Source organism: Pseudopodoces humilis, chromosome 1, assembly GCF_049639895.1.
Source record: "Pseudopodoces humilis isolate 2021_Gansu_Grassland_sample_001 chromosome 1, ASM4963989v1, whole genome shotgun sequence".
NCBI lineage: Eukaryota > Metazoa > Chordata > Aves > Passeriformes > Paridae > Pseudopodoces > Pseudopodoces humilis.
Window position 1 is genome coordinate 109063808 of NC_142200.1, and position 17797 is coordinate 109081604.

A 17797-nucleotide genomic window follows, 5' to 3' on the forward strand; every position below is an offset into this window, starting at 1 on the left:
AGTACACAGCTAAGTTGAATGTCTTTCTTTCTTGTCTGCAGATACACAAGATGCATTCTTTCTTAGATTATATCATGGGAGGCTGCCAAATACAGTTTACAGTAAGTGTCTTACTTCTCTAACTTGTTTTGAAGAAAGGGAATCCCCTTAGATACCAATTCATTACTTTCAGAGAAATGACTCTTACATGCCATTCCTTGGTAAATTATTAAATTCTTCTTGCAAAATGTATTAAGGGCCAGTCTTCCTTTCCAGAATGAATCCTCTGTTAAATAAAGCAAGTTGTTTTCCCTGAAACGGTGCCGTATTGAAAGTCACAGAGAGATCCAGCCAGCGGCTTTTCTCTGTCAGCCTGGGGTAAATGCTGGTGTTTCATATCTCTGCCATAGCTAGCAAGTAAGATGGCACTACAGGGGGACACAGCTCTAATTTAGAGTGCACTCAGGAGCTATTCAGTTCAAGAAACAGGGTGTAAAAGGATTTGTGGGGCTCTTCATAAACAAAAAACCAGTTTTTTGTGATTCCAGTTAATAAATTAAGAAACATTTAATGTGTGGGTTTGATCTGTTTTTTTGTAGCATGTATCTAAAAATTAATATACTTAATATAATCTAATATGATGTATCAGTTTTTTCCTGTAGTATAGGAATATGGATTGTGGCTCAGTTCCAATCTGGTTTATGTGATTTCTAATTTATGCCAGCTAAAGGGCTAAAATCTAATGCACAAAGGTAATAGTCTTCTTCTGGAGATATTTTCTTTTCCTGTAGGATCCTGCCCTATTTCTGCTCCCACGTATAAAGTCTCAGACACCAGATGCTACTCACATGTTCCGTTTCACATTTTCCAGACAAGCCTTCATTTTCCAAAAGGATTTGACAAAAAAAGAAAGATTTTTTTATTGTACCAGAAAGTTCCAGCAGCAGCTATAGACAATAGTGAATTGTCTTCTCGTGTACAGATCAGCTTTTTTCAAGTGTTAAACATGGACTTTGCCTGTACTCATCACAAACTCATCGGATAACACCCAGAACTGAGGGCTCTGTTTTGGTTTTGAAGGCAGTACCTTCTGCAGTGGACTAAGATCTTTATAATTGTATTCTCTTGTATAAAGCATATTGTGTAATTACCTCTCTTCCTTACCTGGCTACTACATCTTTTATCCTCATGTACTAGCAATGCACATTTGTGGATGCTAACTCTGAAACAGAGAGCCTGTAGAAATTACAGGCCACATAGCTTCTCAGTCTTGCCTGAGAAGCTGGCCTGGGAAATTCATGGGAGGATTCAAAACAATCCTCAAAGACAGAAAACAGCCTTACAGGTGTTGTTTCTCTGTCTCATGTTTTCTTTGCAGAAGGTCGGGGGGGGGGGTGTGCCCCACTGACCAATGATGATAATGTAGTGGTTTGCTAACCAATAAGAGTTTCCTTTCTGTACTTTCCACGTATCAGTCTATAAAATCGACCTGAAGTAATAAACTATGAGACATTCTCCTAACCGACTCCTTAGAGAGTCTGTGTCGCTCAATCCCAGCCGTTCCTAATAGAGCGACACACATTTCTCCTTCACGTCTGAAACTTGGCAGTCACTGGAAACCCCTTTAATTTATCTTTACTGACATTTCCTCCCTAAAATATGACTGGAAGAACTCAATTATCAAATGTATTCAAGGTCATCATCAGAAAGACATTAATGCCTTCGTGTTATATTTGAAAGCCTTTTTTAATTAGGGTATGTGGTTAGGCACATGGAAAGACCAGTTAATACGTATTTCCCACAACTCCAGCTCAAGAACAGGAGCACTGCTGCCATTAGAAAGTATCTAGGGATTTACATATTAAGTTACAGCTTTTCAAACTCCAATTCTTCAGAACTGTTTTTCAATGGAAGAGCAAGTTCTTAGTGCAAGGAAGGGTTATGGCAATTTTCTTGCCTTTTGTTTACTTGTCACAGGTTTCCAGTTAGCAGGCTGCAAAACACAAGTTTAAAAGTGGTAGGGAAAATGGGTTAAAATGGATAGTGGCTTCTACTGTATTTTAATGTATTTTATTTTACTAAAGTGAAACAAAACAGTTGGTAATAGAAAGCTTAAGCAAGCTAATCTTCAAGGATGGGCAGTGAGGACATAAAGGAAATGAAAGATTCATTATACTGTCAGCCACAGAGATCCCTGAATTACTGTTGCCCTTAATGGTAAATCCACAGTATTGTGTAGGCTTATCACTATCAATTTTCAACCTTCACTGACCCAGGGTAAGCCATTGTGACATCTCTGTACCTATAGCTGTCTCTGTGCATAACCTAGTGGTTCTGCCTATAAACATCGTGACAAACCGGCTTTCCACATGTTTTCCTTCACTCTTCTTCCAGCAGTCCTCAGCACAGGCTGGTTGTGAGATGTGGTGTTGTTTCCCAAAATGAATTCTGCAGTAGTCTCTGAAACAAATGGGTGCAGCCTACTGGGGAGATATTCCATTCTCCCTTGCTTTCTGCATGCATTGTATAATCTCTTCACATAGTCCTAATCTGATTAATTCAGACCCCTGAAACAGAGGAGGCTTATTCCTTGGGCTTTCTCAGATATCCTTTTTTTTTAACTATAGTGGATTTGTGATACTTTGAAACTCCTGATATGTGTATTGTTGTTGTCATTGTCCTAATATTAATGTCATTTCTGTTGAGCTCATGCTGTGTACAGGCAGTATGATACAACTGTGGTTTGAAAGGGCACTTGCTGAGGGAGGGAAACTGGGATGCTACACGCACATTTGATAACAAAAAGCTGTAATATGATGTACCTGGTAATTTAAAGCACTAATGAAAGCCTTGGTAACATCGTGCTGTGTGTTCTTGGGATACTTTGTACCTTGATTGTAGAAACATAGTTTGTAGTTCGAAGGAATGTCTCTGAAAAATGAAAGTAAACTTTTCCTTCGCTTTAAAACCAGTTATTAAGAAGCTTTCATCTATAGAGATCAATGGTGCTGATTCCAGCTCGCTATTTTTATGCCCAGTTTATTGCCAAACACTGTATCTCTTATCAGACAGTGTTCCCTGCTGCAGAAGAAATGTTCAGAGGTTGGCAGTGCAAATGGGTCTGTAGTCTGAAGACATTTTCATCACTTTAGGAAATACAGGAGAAAGGATGTGTAACATGTATAAAAGGAACTGTAATAGGAAGATATATTGGACAGATGCTCTCTCAGGCAGGTCACAGTATTGGGCAGCCTGATTTGCTGCTGACAGATCTAGCAGGAGGTCCCAGCTATGTAGGATGTTTTGAGTGTGGTGAAAATCACCCTTTTACAAGTCTGAGCAAAAAAAAAGAAGCTGGTACTGAGTGTAGTTATTGCTCTGCTATGCTCTTATTTAGCTGAGGGAAGATGGCTGCTACACTGGAGCTGATACAGTTGAAGATACACTGATAAAAATCAAGTGTACGCACTATGAGAAAGATTCTTACTTTACTGCCCAAAAGATAAGCTCAGCTGTGATATTAACATAACTTCTGTCATATATTAACTTATTTTTACAAATCCTTATCCAGTGTATTTGCACAAGGCCTTAGTCCTGTTGGGTTATGCTGAAGGAGCAGAGCTCTGCATTGTTATTTTGGAATCGTGGCAATTTACAGCGGTCATCTTTCTTATAAGCCCTCCCTGTGGGAGTCAAACAGAGATTTGCATAAAATTCAAGCACACTGCATCCAAGCAGAAATATTCATAAATTCTTCATCATAGGAAATTAGGATACTTTTTTATTTATCAGCAGACCTCTACTGTAAGGACCATTTCCAAAAAGGAAGCTGGTTACAGGAAGTTCTTTTCTTTTGCTTTCCCAAACACTAGTCACAGGCTTTTTTCCAAGTTCATGAAACCCACTCCTTATTCCTACTCTGTGTTCTTGATTTCATTTCCAAAGCAGTTAGCTTTGGAAGGCTTGTCCAGTTCTGTTTGATGTGTCACTAAAGTCCTATTAATGTGTTTTAGTATTTTGAGATTGTCAGTAAAAACACCTACTTTTAACAATTTTACAGGAAACCCCTTTGTTTTCCTATCATACAGTAGCATTTTTGCACCTTCTATTATCAAATTAAGGTTGAATTAATATCAGAGAAAATATACTTACTTTTAAACAAATATGCATACCTTGAATAAGATTTTCTACAAATAAATTTCCCAAAACTAAACTAGTCCGTACAAGCATTCATGGATTTATCTTGGGTTTCACAAACCACTAGTGTTGCTTTCTTCCTTGCTTAAATATGTGTAGTGTTCCTCAGTTATGTGCCCTTACAAGTGAAGTCATGAGAGGTTCCCCATTGATTTATTCAAGTTAAATCCAGATACCATTTTTGGAAAAAGAACTGTGTGGAAAACAAACTCAGTGCTTTGGTGCCTGAACAGTGAGTAGGAAGCAGAGGTGAAAGATTACTCGTATTTGCAAGCCAAAAAACTCATCTCTCTCCTGACTGGATGGTGGTGGTGAGGTGCCAGGGGTTCATAGATGATCAAGGCGAAGAAGGGATTTCCAAGCCTACTAGAGGCTGGTTTGTGCAGCTAAAATATAGAGGTGGAAAATCAGAACCAGTGGAGGAAAACCACGTTGGGTTGACCTAGTATGATATTTCCCTTTCACTTTTTAGCAACAAAAATAAGTTTCAGAAGGGCTGTGTAAAATTTTTAAGGAAGCATGAAAATGTCATGTTTCATTTTCATTTTGAAGCTGCATAAAGTAGTGTTCCCTGTGCCAAGCAGAGGCTGCAGCTGAGGAAGCTGAACATTTGCAAGAGCAAGCTGTGCCTTCAAAGTTCTTTTTGCAGCCGTTAGAGGGACCCTTTCTTACCCTTCAGCTACACTGTAAAACTGAAATCTGAACTTGCTGCATTTGTCTATTGAATATTCAGATGTAATGGGTTTTTTAGAGGAATAGGTTATTGGAAACAAGGACATTTTATAAATGGCTTTGTTCCCTCTGTAAGACCCTTGGGATTCTTGTTGCTTCTTTTAGGAATTCCTATAAAGCAGCATCACAAATTCAGCAGAGGACTTTCTGATCCATAACAAAGGAAGATGCATGCCAGAGCCTACCTTCAGTGAGAAGAAATTTAAAGAACATTTTAAAAGGGAGAAATTAATTTTAGCATGATTTATTAATACTTGCTTTTGCATTGACTACTTCCCACACTCTTCTCTAAGGTTTTTTTCAGAAACAACAACAACAACAAAATCTTTGCAGGATTCAAGTTTTATTTTTTACCCTGCAGCTCATGTTTAATCTTGCTATCAACTGTGAAATTGGGAGGGTTAATTATTTATTGCTTGGATGTTTTGAAGAGAAAAAATACCAGACAAGCAATATCCACTACTACAGCCACAGTAAGGATTAAAATAGCTAAGAAATGTCCCTAATTGGAGTTCTAATTTATAGTTTTAGTAGGACTTGTAACTCTCTATGGATATTCTTGCTGCAAAGCTTTTATGTCCTGAACATCACCTGAGCTGGAATAATTTAATTAAATATGAAAACCTAGGGATAGTTAATTTGATTCATTTTTATTAGAACATAATCTTCCCCATAGAATAGCAATGCAGGTAATTTTTTATCTAATTATGCCATTTTAGTTTTATTATCTCTTATTTTATAAACTGTAATTTGTTTCTACATATATTTACCAGTACAATCCTAATTCCAATTTCATTAAGTACACTGTAAAATGACCTTTGCTGAGAGGCTGCTGTCTCTTTGCTGCAGCAGATTATTTCTGGTAAAGATATATAGTTGATGTAGGTGTTTTTATGCTCAGAAGAGCTCTGCCAGACATTGACTTCTCGTCTTTTCCAGGTAGCTATAGATTTCACTGCATCGAACGGCGATCCGAGGAACAGCTGCTCGCTGCACTACATCCACCCCTACCAGCCCAATGAGTACCTGAAAGCTTTGGTAGCTGTTGGGGAGATTTGCCAAGACTATGACAGGTAAATAACCACGTTTGATTACAGAGTTGTCTTTAGAAAGTGTTTTCACAGTGTGAAATTAATGACTGCCTGTGGCTGGCTGCAGAGGCTCCGTGTTTAGGCATTTACAAGGAATGACTGCACGTCAGAAAGATAAGCCTGCCTTAACCTGCTTTTGAGAGTGACACTGGGTTTAGATTAGTTTCATGATAAAGAAAGGCACAGTTCTTGACTGTTTGGCTGATTTGTGTGTGTTAAGTTTCAGGTTTGTGTTCTCATGTTAAAGTTGCATGTTAGAGTGGATTTTTCATGTGTTCAAGATTAACAACTTGGAGCCAGTTTTGCAGATGCTGGCAGCATCCTTTCTGATACACTCAGGAGTCTGTGTCCCATTCTACTGAAGAGTGTTCCTGAGACATTGTCTTTGAAACTGAATTTGTAGTCACCTAAACTGCTTATTGATGATGTCTATTATTAGAAGTAAGCCCATGGTCTTTTTTTTCAGTGTTCTCCTGGTCTATTGAAAATTGCACTCCCTTCTGAAATAAATGTTGAAGGGTAGTGTGGGTACACAACATGCCTTTAAATAAATAAACAAATGCAAGTAATTGGACCAAATATGCTTTGATTACATGATGTATTTCTATTGCTTTCAAATAGGCTGCCTGCTTCTATCAAATTAATTGCCCATTATTTAATTTATTAAATTACCAAGTGCAATTTAATTACCAAGTGCATTTCCTTTAAATGTTCTTTCTCTGGTGGTGAGACACAGTATCTTACACAGCTGTTCTTTCTAATATTTGCACATATGATAGGTGTCCACCCACCACTTTGCCATATGTAAATGTCAGATCTCAAGAAAACAATGGTATTTCCAGTCAAATTTGAGTTATATTTTCTGTATAAATTGTGGAGTGACATCAGACTATGTTTTGCATGTTACATGTTGCATATACCAACTAGCCTGCTCAGAGGCACTTGCATTTGCATGGTAATGAAATGTCTTCTCAAAGAATGACAAAAATACGCTTCTCATATGAGTTCTGTAAGAATTTGATGGTCAGATTTAGTCAATGAGTCAGAGAAAACTAATATTTTATTGTAAGTGAGCTGAGAATTCCCCAGTGATTATGCAGTAATTTAATAATTATTAGCAATAAGTCAGACTATTAGTAAACTTCAAAAAATAGGGAAAGGAGTAAAAAGGGCTGGTTTATACACACAGAATTTTTGATTTTATCACTTAAGTTGTATATTTTTAGAAAATTAAATAGTTAAGTGGCATATACCCTTCTATACAGAAATATTAACTTCAAATCAGTATTTTTCTCTCAATAGGTGTATTTCAATCAGTACCAAAAAAATAGCCAGTTATTTTTTAAATGGAATCATCAGCATCATTCTGTTCTATTGTGCTGCAGAAAATGCCTATTGATGCTAATCAGCACAACTGAGGGTGTGTGAGCTATGAACTAGGACTGAACAAAAGCCAGTTGTTTTCCCATGAAGATGTCACCTCTTGGTCATGTGTTTGATATGTGCATGTTCTCAAGTTGCGACACTATCAATATATTCCCATGGACAAGTTGATTCAACATGGTCAGTGCTTTCTGATAAAAATGTCAAGTGAGGACCTTTTCTTTTATACTTGCACATTTTGAATCCAGTAAATTGGAAAAGAGAACTTTGAATTTTTCAGAAGAAGAAAGAAATTAGGGGAGCAAACCTTCACACAGAAAATGAGGGTTCTTTATAGACCTTTTTTGTGTTGAGTTGCAGCCTTTGTATGTCTGAGTAAATACAACCATATTTAAGCAATATAAGCAAATACAAAGCAAATCTTCTATAATATATGCACTTAAAAAAAACCCCATAAATTCAGTAAAAATCTGAAATGCAGCGCAGATCCATAACTGCTCCAGTAAGTCCAATTGCGCTTCAGATAATGGAGCAGGGCATCTGTTTCCAGATTAAGACAAGCTAGAGGTAAAAAGAAACAGACTTGCTGAACCTAAGGGCTGTTTAGAGCCAGAGTGTCATAATTTACTTGGAGTCGTGCGTTTACTAAGATTAGAATATGAGATCACACAAAGGCAGTGCTCTTATGTGAAGTTTTATAGTTTGTACCCATCAATTATCTTAAATAGACAAAACCGGCTGATTTCAATCCAAACCAAGAAAAATAGAGCGGTTTTAACTCACTCTCAGGATTAATGTATTTGCATCAAATTAAAGAATAAATGATTAAAGTAAAATCTGTTGTTTGCAATACTTTTTGCATTCCAGTAGCAGAGCTGTAGAATTCTAAGTACTTTTGCTACTTATATAAGTAGACTGCTTTTTTAAATTGTAAAAAAACCCCACAAACCCGTATGGTTATTATTTAAAATACTTCTTTCATTAGAAACATACAAATTTATTTGTATTTTGGGAAGAATTGGATTGGCAAGTAATACATAGAGAGACTACACTGAAAATGCAAAATTTTCTTTTATAAACTCTAGATAGTTCGATCAATCAAGCCGAATCTTATAATCTACGTTTCTGTACATATCAGCCTAACATAATTCATCTGTAAGCAATTAATGCTCCAAATTAAGTGTTGCCTCACATCCCTAGGTACGAGCGGAATAAACCCTGCTTGTCCAAAAGCACTTTTATCTGTAGGGTTCAGAGATTGCTGAAAGAGTTAAATGAGTAACGCCGTTTTGCATAGTTAAGCGTGAAAGAGTAAGATTCATTCTTTTATCAGCAATATTCAGAGAATGAGAGAGACACTGATTATTATCCTGATTGTAGAATTGCTGCAGTCCTGTAGGAATAGGCCAATCTGATAATGATAAGGGAAATGGAAGAGCTATTCACCTGCACAAAATACTTAATACTTTATCTATATGGTAGAATTGTTTCAGGCTATAACAACGTTCTTCATATGAGAGAAGATAGAGTATGTAGGTGATATAACCAGTGGCTAAGCAACAGCAGCAGTGGATCATAAAGGAAGGAGAAACATTCATTAGTTTTAAGGAATTAGATTCTGAAATGTAGTTGGAAAAACTGGAAAGGGGAAAACAAAAGCTTAAAAATAATCAGACAGCTTCATGGAGAGGAATTTATTTTAAGATTAATGACTCATGAATGTTTAAAAAGAACCTCATGAAGTAATAAGCGATAAATACGTATTTCTGTTAAATATTTTCAGAAGCTTTCTTTTAATATAAAAGTTTTATCACTGGTATAATTTTAGCTTGAAATTGTGCAAGTCTACTCCACCTTTTTTAACAGAGAAACGGGTGAAAAATGTGAAAAATCATTAGGCACTGAAGTGCTTAATATTAAAATATCTGCTTCTGTATCATTTCATGTTTAATTTTTTACCTCAGTAATTTCTGTATTGAGTTCTCTGTATCAGAAGTAAAATAAAATTGTTTCTGATGACCAGCAATACCAACCTAGCCAGGATCCTGAAAAATCAGTTGATCACTACTATATATGCATATATTCCCTCGACATGTTTTGCACAATGAGTTAGCAAGTTGTCATAAAGCAGATGGGGATAAGCCCAACTCTCTGTGCTGGCTTAGGGCTTCTAACCTTCAACAACTCTGGCTGAACAATGGTTTTGTCCCCCTATTTGTTTTGGAGCCTGGTGGAGCCCCCTTCAAGAGAATGCTGTTTTCAAAGGGTAGGTAGCAGGTTTCTTTGCTGGTTGAATACCCAGATATGAGGAAAGGCAAACTTATTCAACAGTTGAAATAAAGGATCTGCAACTAAAAGCTTATAAAAGCCATGAAGCTCTCTTAAGTTATATAATAATTTTGAATGTGTCTTGTTCTGCATGTCAGCTCTTCCCCAAAGCTTTTCAATTTGTATCATAAAACTGCACCCTGCTTGGCATGGAGCAACAACACCATTTTGGAAGCCAGAGAAGCCTGTGGCAAAACTGGGGAATCAGGGAACATTTGCTTTCCCCTTTGTCCCAGTATAATCTCTGACCATGTCCTGACTGCAAGTCGGGACCTGAACTACTTCTTCGTATATAAAACTAGAGTTCTACTCCAGTGTGTATATTAATTTATAAGTACGCATATAACAGAGGTATTAAATATACTTTTTTAGAGTATTAATACAGAGCCATTCAGTAAAAAATGTGCTGTTTACATCTTCCCTCTGTGCAGAGCAAAGCCATAAGTCACAATAACAACAGTGCATACAGTTTATTAAAATGGCTGGTGCTTTGATCCTAATGGTTTGTTTTACCGGTGCTGGAATACAAGCAAGTAGTCATGAGTGTAGCTCATCTTCCATTCTGCAGTGATTGCTGCTTCTATCAAAGGAAAAATGGGCTGGAATGGGACTGCAAATAGCTTGTTTGTAAGGATAAATGTTTTACTAGTACACAATGCTAAAGGCTGAAATCCTTCCTAAATGATCTTACGTTATTGCAAATTTTAATGATGTTATTGTGGGTGAAACCCATGGCAGGTCTTGCAAATCTGCTCCTCACTTCAAAATCTGATTTCTACAGTTAGTAGTTTTTCTTTTGCTTGTGCTTATTAAGAAAATTGTTAAATTACATTAAATATTTATCTTTGCGTTAAAACTTCTGAATCAGCAAGACACTAGAGCTTAATATCTAATCCCATTGAATTCAGTCTGACTCAAGAAAATCCTGAGGTATTATGCAAAGTATAGATGTCATTAAATGGAATTAAGAGTTTTACTGAATTTGAACTTTATTATTAATTGTTTGCCTCACACACAAATGTCCAGTGCCTCCCATTTACCTGGTTGATTTTTTTGATTTTTTTTTTCTACACCAAGTTCTATACTTGTGCATACATTCAGAATTCTATATTGGATTAATAAAAAGCATTCACAAAAAAGTAGGAGAATCAGTTTTTGTGTGGTCAAATCAATACTCATTCACTGAAAAATACAGGGTTAGATGTACTTTATCAATTTTTAATGCTTTTACTGCATTATCAAATGTAAAACCATTTACTGCACTGGATATTTGTGGAACTTGCCATTCTTGATGGGCCATCCCCATTCTTACCTAGGCACTTAATGCATGATTCCATATATTTGACCACATAGTTTTATAAAATCCTGTATTATTGATCTTCATTTTATTCAAAATCTATTTCAAAATAGTCTTAGTTCTTAATTATTTTAAATCTCTCTGTTTATTTAATCACTCTTAAAGATATTGCAGATCTTTCTTCAGTTTCAAGAGCCCTTCAAACACATGGAAGATAAACTCTGTTTCCTGACACTAATGTTTTCATTTAGGCAAATAGTCTCCTTAACTCCAAATCCTCAAGTAGCTCCTTGAAAGTGACATTCACACTGAGATCATATGTTAACAAATAAACTGCTTGTGTAAAACATACTTGACTAGCAACCTCCCCAAAGGCCACTAATGAACAAAGAGTACATTATTCCTGCAAAGGGCAGAAACAACTTATGTACAGAGCTCTACAAAATACTTAAGAATGAAAATTTAGAAACCAGGCTACATTCCACAAAAGACGTGAAACTCCTGAAGTCAGTCTGAGTTGCATCATTACCTCCTGTGAACAATTAATTGCAGCAGTTGCTGAGTAAATGCAAAAATTACTCTTTATGGTTTCTTTTTGAAATTTTAGGCCTGAGCAAGTATGTTCACTATGATTGAAAACTCTATGTAAGTCCTTCCTTCCCTGTAAACTGCACTTCAGACTTTAAAAGGAAAAAAAATGAATGGAGAAAATAAAAGGACCAGGGTTCCCAGCCCATCATGTTGCTTTTGGTGTAGTTCTGAGATGTGAAAAAAATATAAGCCTGAGGAGTTCCGACTGTCCCAGAAATACTTTTCCTGAGGTACCAGCAGAGGGCAGTTAGGGAGGAGAAAGAGAACAAGGGATGTGTAACACAATACCTGTAATAGAAGTCATGCATGAATCAGTGCAATTAGTCACAAATACAAATATCAGTCCATATTTAAGTACTGTGGTTTCAATTAAGGCTTTATGTGGAGGGAGATCCCAGAGTTTACACCTCACTTTAGTAATCAGAATCTTATCCCTAAGAACCCCTGAATAGGTCACTTCATCCTGAAGCTCTGTCTGGGTTTGTGGGTGAAGACGCAGAAAGTTACCTCGACTGGAAGGTTCTGTCTTAAATAATGCCCTGAGGTAATTTTGCCAGACACAAAGAGAAAAACAGAGACTTGCTTTGGTTGTGATAGTAGTATAATAGAAGTTTATTAAAACTGAGGCAAAAGAATGATGCCTAGAATTAGTGGCATTGTGGCATTAAATATTTCATGAACTCCCTACATAGAGCTGTGGATGTTAAAATTTTATCTGCTCATGCAGATCAATAAATAAAAATATACTTAATTATTAAGCAACTCTCTTTATCACTTTAATTACAGAAACAACCTTTCTGGAGGCTGTTTAGCAAAAAAGCTGATTAGCATATCTAAACAAGTTTAAAAATCTTCTGGGAAAATACATGAATCTTTTTATTTAGTGCTTTAATAGGACCAAATTTGCATAGGCATACAACAAAAGAAAAATAGAGAAACAGTAGCCCATACAGAAAAACTTGTAGCTTATATTTTTCAAGAAACTCAGGTGTGGGTAAACATATTTTGAAGTGTTTGGATAACCCAGGTCTAGAACTGCACCAGCAAAAGGGAATCACTAATAGTTTCTATTTTCAAACTGGAGTGAAAATCCTTGGATTTAACAGCTGAGGACCTTGACTGGCACAATTGCATAATGAATACAAACATATACTCAGTATTTGACCTTGTAGAACCTGTCATTTGTCGACTGCTGCCACATAAGGGTTTCCACAATCACCAGTGGGTTTCCACAGTCACTTTTTATCCCAAGAGCCAGTACAGGAAAATCAGTCTCATACACCAACTGTATTGGGAAGATGACTTCATAATGGCTTCTTTGCAAATGTACATACACACAGACGTGTGTGTGTACATATTTAAACACATGCACACACATTTATACACATCTATGCAAGCTCTTTATCCAGGCAGATCCTGTCAGTTCTTACAACTCTGCCTTTTCCATTGCCAAGTTTTCATCGCTGTCTTTTTTGTGCCTTTTCTTCCAGGAACTCAGTTTCTATGCCAGTGCACCAGCCACAAGCAGTCCCTTACAAGTTTCTTTTGCTAAGAAACTGCTTAGCTGCAATTTCCTCCAAATGCTTTTCAGACCTCTGCTGCACTCTGTCAGCTGGTAGAAACCTCAAAATCTGAACCTTTTACATGGCTTTTCTGTGCCATCTTTCCTATTTCTCAACTCAGCTTGAAATTTCCTCTGAAGAGCATTGGTCAGTGCAGTACTTGACACTTTCCTACAACTGTACAAACAGGTACTGTAGAGATTTCTCTGTCAAACGACCTTTCTGGAAAAAACAACATGACATACAAAGCCTGGCAAAAATTACATTCCACCTACTGCTGTAGAAACTAGACATCTGCCTAAATAATAAGTAAATACACATAAGTAAAGGAGAAATTTCTGTTGTCATTTTCACCGATGCCATTTGATACTGATCTAGTGCACCTTTAGTCAATGCAGTAACTTTCACAATTTTGGAAGTGTGACTTTCCTCCTTGCATTGTTAAGGATATAGCTAGTTTCATCATCCACTCGATTAGATTAGGGTATAGCTGAGAATTAAATTATTCACATTTGGAAATTCATCTGTGGGTAAATGAACACCATGCCTGAGCTGACCTTAACAGGTTTATCTGTCCAATTGCTCTCAGTTAAAGCTAGGCAATTCTTGTGAATTAGGTTGTATTTACTATCTTAGTATCACCTCTGAATCATTGTGAAATTGACTTTGGTCAGAGATCCCAAATTATCAGATGGACAGAAGATAATTGTCCATTTCCCCCTGCATATTCAGTGATGTCTAGCTGAATGTGTAGTCATCAGTACACTTCAATTATGGTATTGCTCTAACTTATTTTGTTAGTGTTCTTCCTTTTGACTTAATGTCATTCCAATTTTGGTAAAATTACATCAACAGCTTATTTGATCACATTAAGTCACTGTATCATCTCTATAAAGGTTTTATCCTGTTCATCCTAGAAAGTTCATTTGTATCTTGAGAGCATTTGGTGAGAAATTCCTCTCCCAGCAACTCTCTGTATATATATGCCAATGCAGTCCTGTTATCCCCTCTTCCCAGCACACCCCTTAACAGACAGATGTTTTCTGATACAAAATTGTTGCAGAGCAAGATCTCTTACCAGCCCTATTCAATGTAATTTGTAAAAAAGGACAGAATTATGTGCATATGTGGTGGCAAAGCTTTTGTTCTTGTGCTTGCCTAGTGCAGTACACAGTGTAAGCCACACTCGTGGTTCAGGAGGGCAGGACCCCATCACTATTCAGTCTGGGTTTCTTCACAACCTGTACCTTATTTGATGGAATTCAGCCTTCTTCCTGCAATGTCACCTTCAAGAGATGTCAAGTTTTAAACATCTGAGATTATAGTTTGTGTGAGACTTACCTTTTCAGTGATGGTACAGTTTTCTATATAAAATCCCACAGATAAGCCAAATCACTGTATATAGGGTTAGGGTTTTGGAGGGTATAGAAACATATGTCAATCCCTTAAAATACAAGGATGTCTGAAAACTGCCTGGTTTGAGAAGTTAAAGACAACTCATTGTAGCCTCTTGCAGCATCTCTTTTCCTAGTTTATTCCCAGTTGCAGAGTCTTATTTCTTTTTCAAGATGCATTTTACTGAATTGGGTCATTCATGTAGGCATAAATCAGGTCATTGCAATTTATTTGTTATCTTGCAGTTGACATTTTGTCTCACCTTCCTGAGTATGTTATTTTATTAGGCTATCCTCCTAGCAAGTGATAGATTTCGCTGTCATTTCCTTTTGCTTAACCTACTTCTCCCTCAAGCTCTAATTACTTTTTTTTTTCTGTGTGTATTCCCCAGCCTAGGAATTTCTGAGTTTACTTGATATTTTTACCCTACAGAGCTTCTTTTGCAATTCTTTTAATGTTAAAAAGGGTAAATTTAAATCCATTGTACCTGGATTTGGCTTTGTTAGTTACTTCATAAGTTGATGCCTTTTGGTGGTTAGTTTCAGGGAATTTGTATTCTCATGCTTCATTAGCTATTTTTCCCTCAGGTCAGATAGGCATTGCTTCATATTTTTGAAACACAATTGCATGACAGTATCTATTTCTCAGTATTCAGCAGATTCCAGCTCCCCTAAGGTGCCTGAGAGCTGTAATTAAAGATAGTGAATTTTAATGTCAGGATTTTGAACCCAGTGACGTAGCATCTCTGTGACAGCCCAGACAGTGTACTGTTGTGGTGATTTAGCATTGATTTTCATGTTCCCAGATCTCTTTGGTGACCAAGATGTGTGACAGTCATCCTTGCTACTCCACTAGAAATCGCTGTGCATTATGGACTGAATGCCAGGCTGTGTTAGGCACAGAGGAAGTTTGATGAAACACACGCAGTAACCTGGCCAAAACCAGGGATGTGGTTGTATCGAACTGGACATAAAACCACACAAGGAATATGTGGCGACAGAGTAGCAATCCCTTAGGGAAGAGTACAGGTCAGTGGGTGGAAACACTGCTACTGCTGAGCTCTTATGGTCCTTCTGACTCTGACTGGGGCAGGCTGAGAGCTGGACCACAGCCTGGCTCTGCATCCTGGAGGAGCACAGGTGGCTGTGCAAGACTGCAAGTGGTGAAATGGATGGGCTGTGGGGCCTTCCACTGAAATGGTTTTATTTAGCCCTATTTGATCATAGAATCGTAGAATGTCTTGGGTTGCAAGGGACCTTAAGGATGATCTAGTTCCAGCTCCCATGCCAGATCATGTCCTTTATTTGCCCAGCTCTGCTTGCAAAGCGGGAGCTGAAAATGTTTAAATATTTCAAATGATTTCTGTATTTTCTTTGGAACTGCTGTTAATCCCTGTAAGCTGTTATGATTCAGAATTTACTGGCATCAAGCCCTTCCCAGATAAGTACTAAATAATATACTCAGAAACATGGTTCATTCATGTGCTTTAGAAAAGGAGCAATTCAGCTCATAGTCTTCCAGTTCAGTCCCTGAACATGAAAGATTACAATTACAATTGAGTTTGGCAATAGCCCTATTTTTTTTTCCATCTTCTGTTTTCTCTTCTGTTTTTTCCTTTTCCTCTCTGTTCTCCTCCTTCCTGTTTCCATGCCCTTTTCCCCCTCCTTCTTTCTCTCCTCAGATTCACACCTTTTTTCAATTACACGTGTAACACACACCTCCCTTTTTAATTTTGTCAATTCAAAATTTTTTTCTAACAGAGGAAAATTATGTCATTTCATCATGAGAAAAGTATGTCAAGCAGAGCAGATCCAGAGTTTATTCTTTTAAGACTGGAATTGAAAATGAAAAGCATAATAATTGATTTTGTTGCATCCATTTCTTTTAAAATACCTCCCTGGTAGTTCTGATCTGACCTAAGACCAAAATTACAAGTGAAAGCTTAATATCCAGGGATTCAGGTCTGGTATTCTTCTTACAAGCTGTAAATTTAAGTTTCTCAGGTATTTGCGACTAAAAGCGAGCTCTTAGTGTTTCTGTCTCCTCACTCCATGTTTTTTCCTTCCCCCTATTCACTGCATCATTAGTACTGTTTGTGCTACTGTGTCGTTCTGGCATAAAGTAAGCAGGTTTTCATGCTGATGGTCTCCAAGGTCAGTTAAGTAGCATCCATACAAATGCTGCATTGAATTCAGGAGAATAAACTGAAGCACAGTTTTAGCTACATACTAAAGGGCTGTAATGGGAACCAACAAAATTAAAAGTGGCTAGCTAGGAGTTAATCTTTCAGAACTAATAAATTCAGAATTAATATAGAGTGGCTTAGGCCTCTTTTCTCCATATAATTAAGAACCCAGATTCCAAATTTTGATCTTTTAACACAACTGATTTTCAGAGAGCATAGTCCTGGCAACCTGTTTGAATTCAGGTATTGCTGCACTGCTGAATATCTCAAGCACTGTCTGTCCCTAAGGCTTCTGAGGAGGTTGCAAAATGTCTTTAATGTCTGACTAATTAATTTTACCTATTGGAAGAGTTTTCTCAATCTCATTAATAGGAATAGCAAATCCTTTCTAGAATAAATGTAATATCCTGGTTTTAATGATACTACGTGTCAGAGGGCACCAGTGGTTAATGAGACAAGATTTTGAAATGTTCTTTATTTTGTCTCTTTAAAATAAGCATATTTCTTTCCTTCCAGTAGCACTATGCTTCCTAGTGAAATAGAAAATGGGATCATTATCTGTATCTCTTTTACCAATTTACAAAACTGTAGTATTACCTCTATACATCTCTTTTCCTGTAGGTGCAGTACAGTTCACTGAAACCTGTCTTCTCTCTGCCCCTCTTAGTGTTTTGATTTGTCATTGCTCTTGCTCTGTTTCCAGTTGATAGCTTGAAGGATGGGTGTTTAAAACTGAGCAGTGTCCCAAAAGGACAATATGGGATATTTTCAGATATTATTTTCTGCTATATGTTATGTTATAGTTGAGGTTACTGACAAAGCTTTTTCTGACTGGTTGTATTTCTGTTCAGAAGACTGCAGTCTTAGAGCCATGACAATTAATTTCTGTGTGTACTAATTTACATTTGTTGATATGAACACTGAACCTGGACCCTTTCCCTGAATCTTCTTTCAGGGTATAACATAGATCTGCTCAGTCTTTCAGTAATGCATGTTTGACTGAAAAAGTACCAGAAGCCATGTAACATCTATGCTTGCATGACTACTCATGGTCCTT

At 37.1% G+C, this 17797-nt stretch overlaps 1 protein-coding gene across 4 annotated transcripts in view; it reads left to right on the forward strand.

Moving 5' to 3' along the window:
* CPNE4 (copine 4) overlaps positions 1 to 17797 on the forward strand; it is a 226441-nt gene that overhangs the window by 182091 nt on the left and 26553 nt on the right. For all 4 annotated transcript variants that reach the window (XM_005519000.3, XM_088052490.1, XM_088052501.1 and 1 more), the window contains 2 exons: positions 42 to 101; positions 5848 to 5981. In XM_005519000.3, the coding sequence (XP_005519057.1) occupies positions 42 to 101; positions 5848 to 5981 (194 nt within the window). The remainder of the gene's footprint in view (positions 1 to 41; positions 102 to 5847; positions 5982 to 17797) is intronic.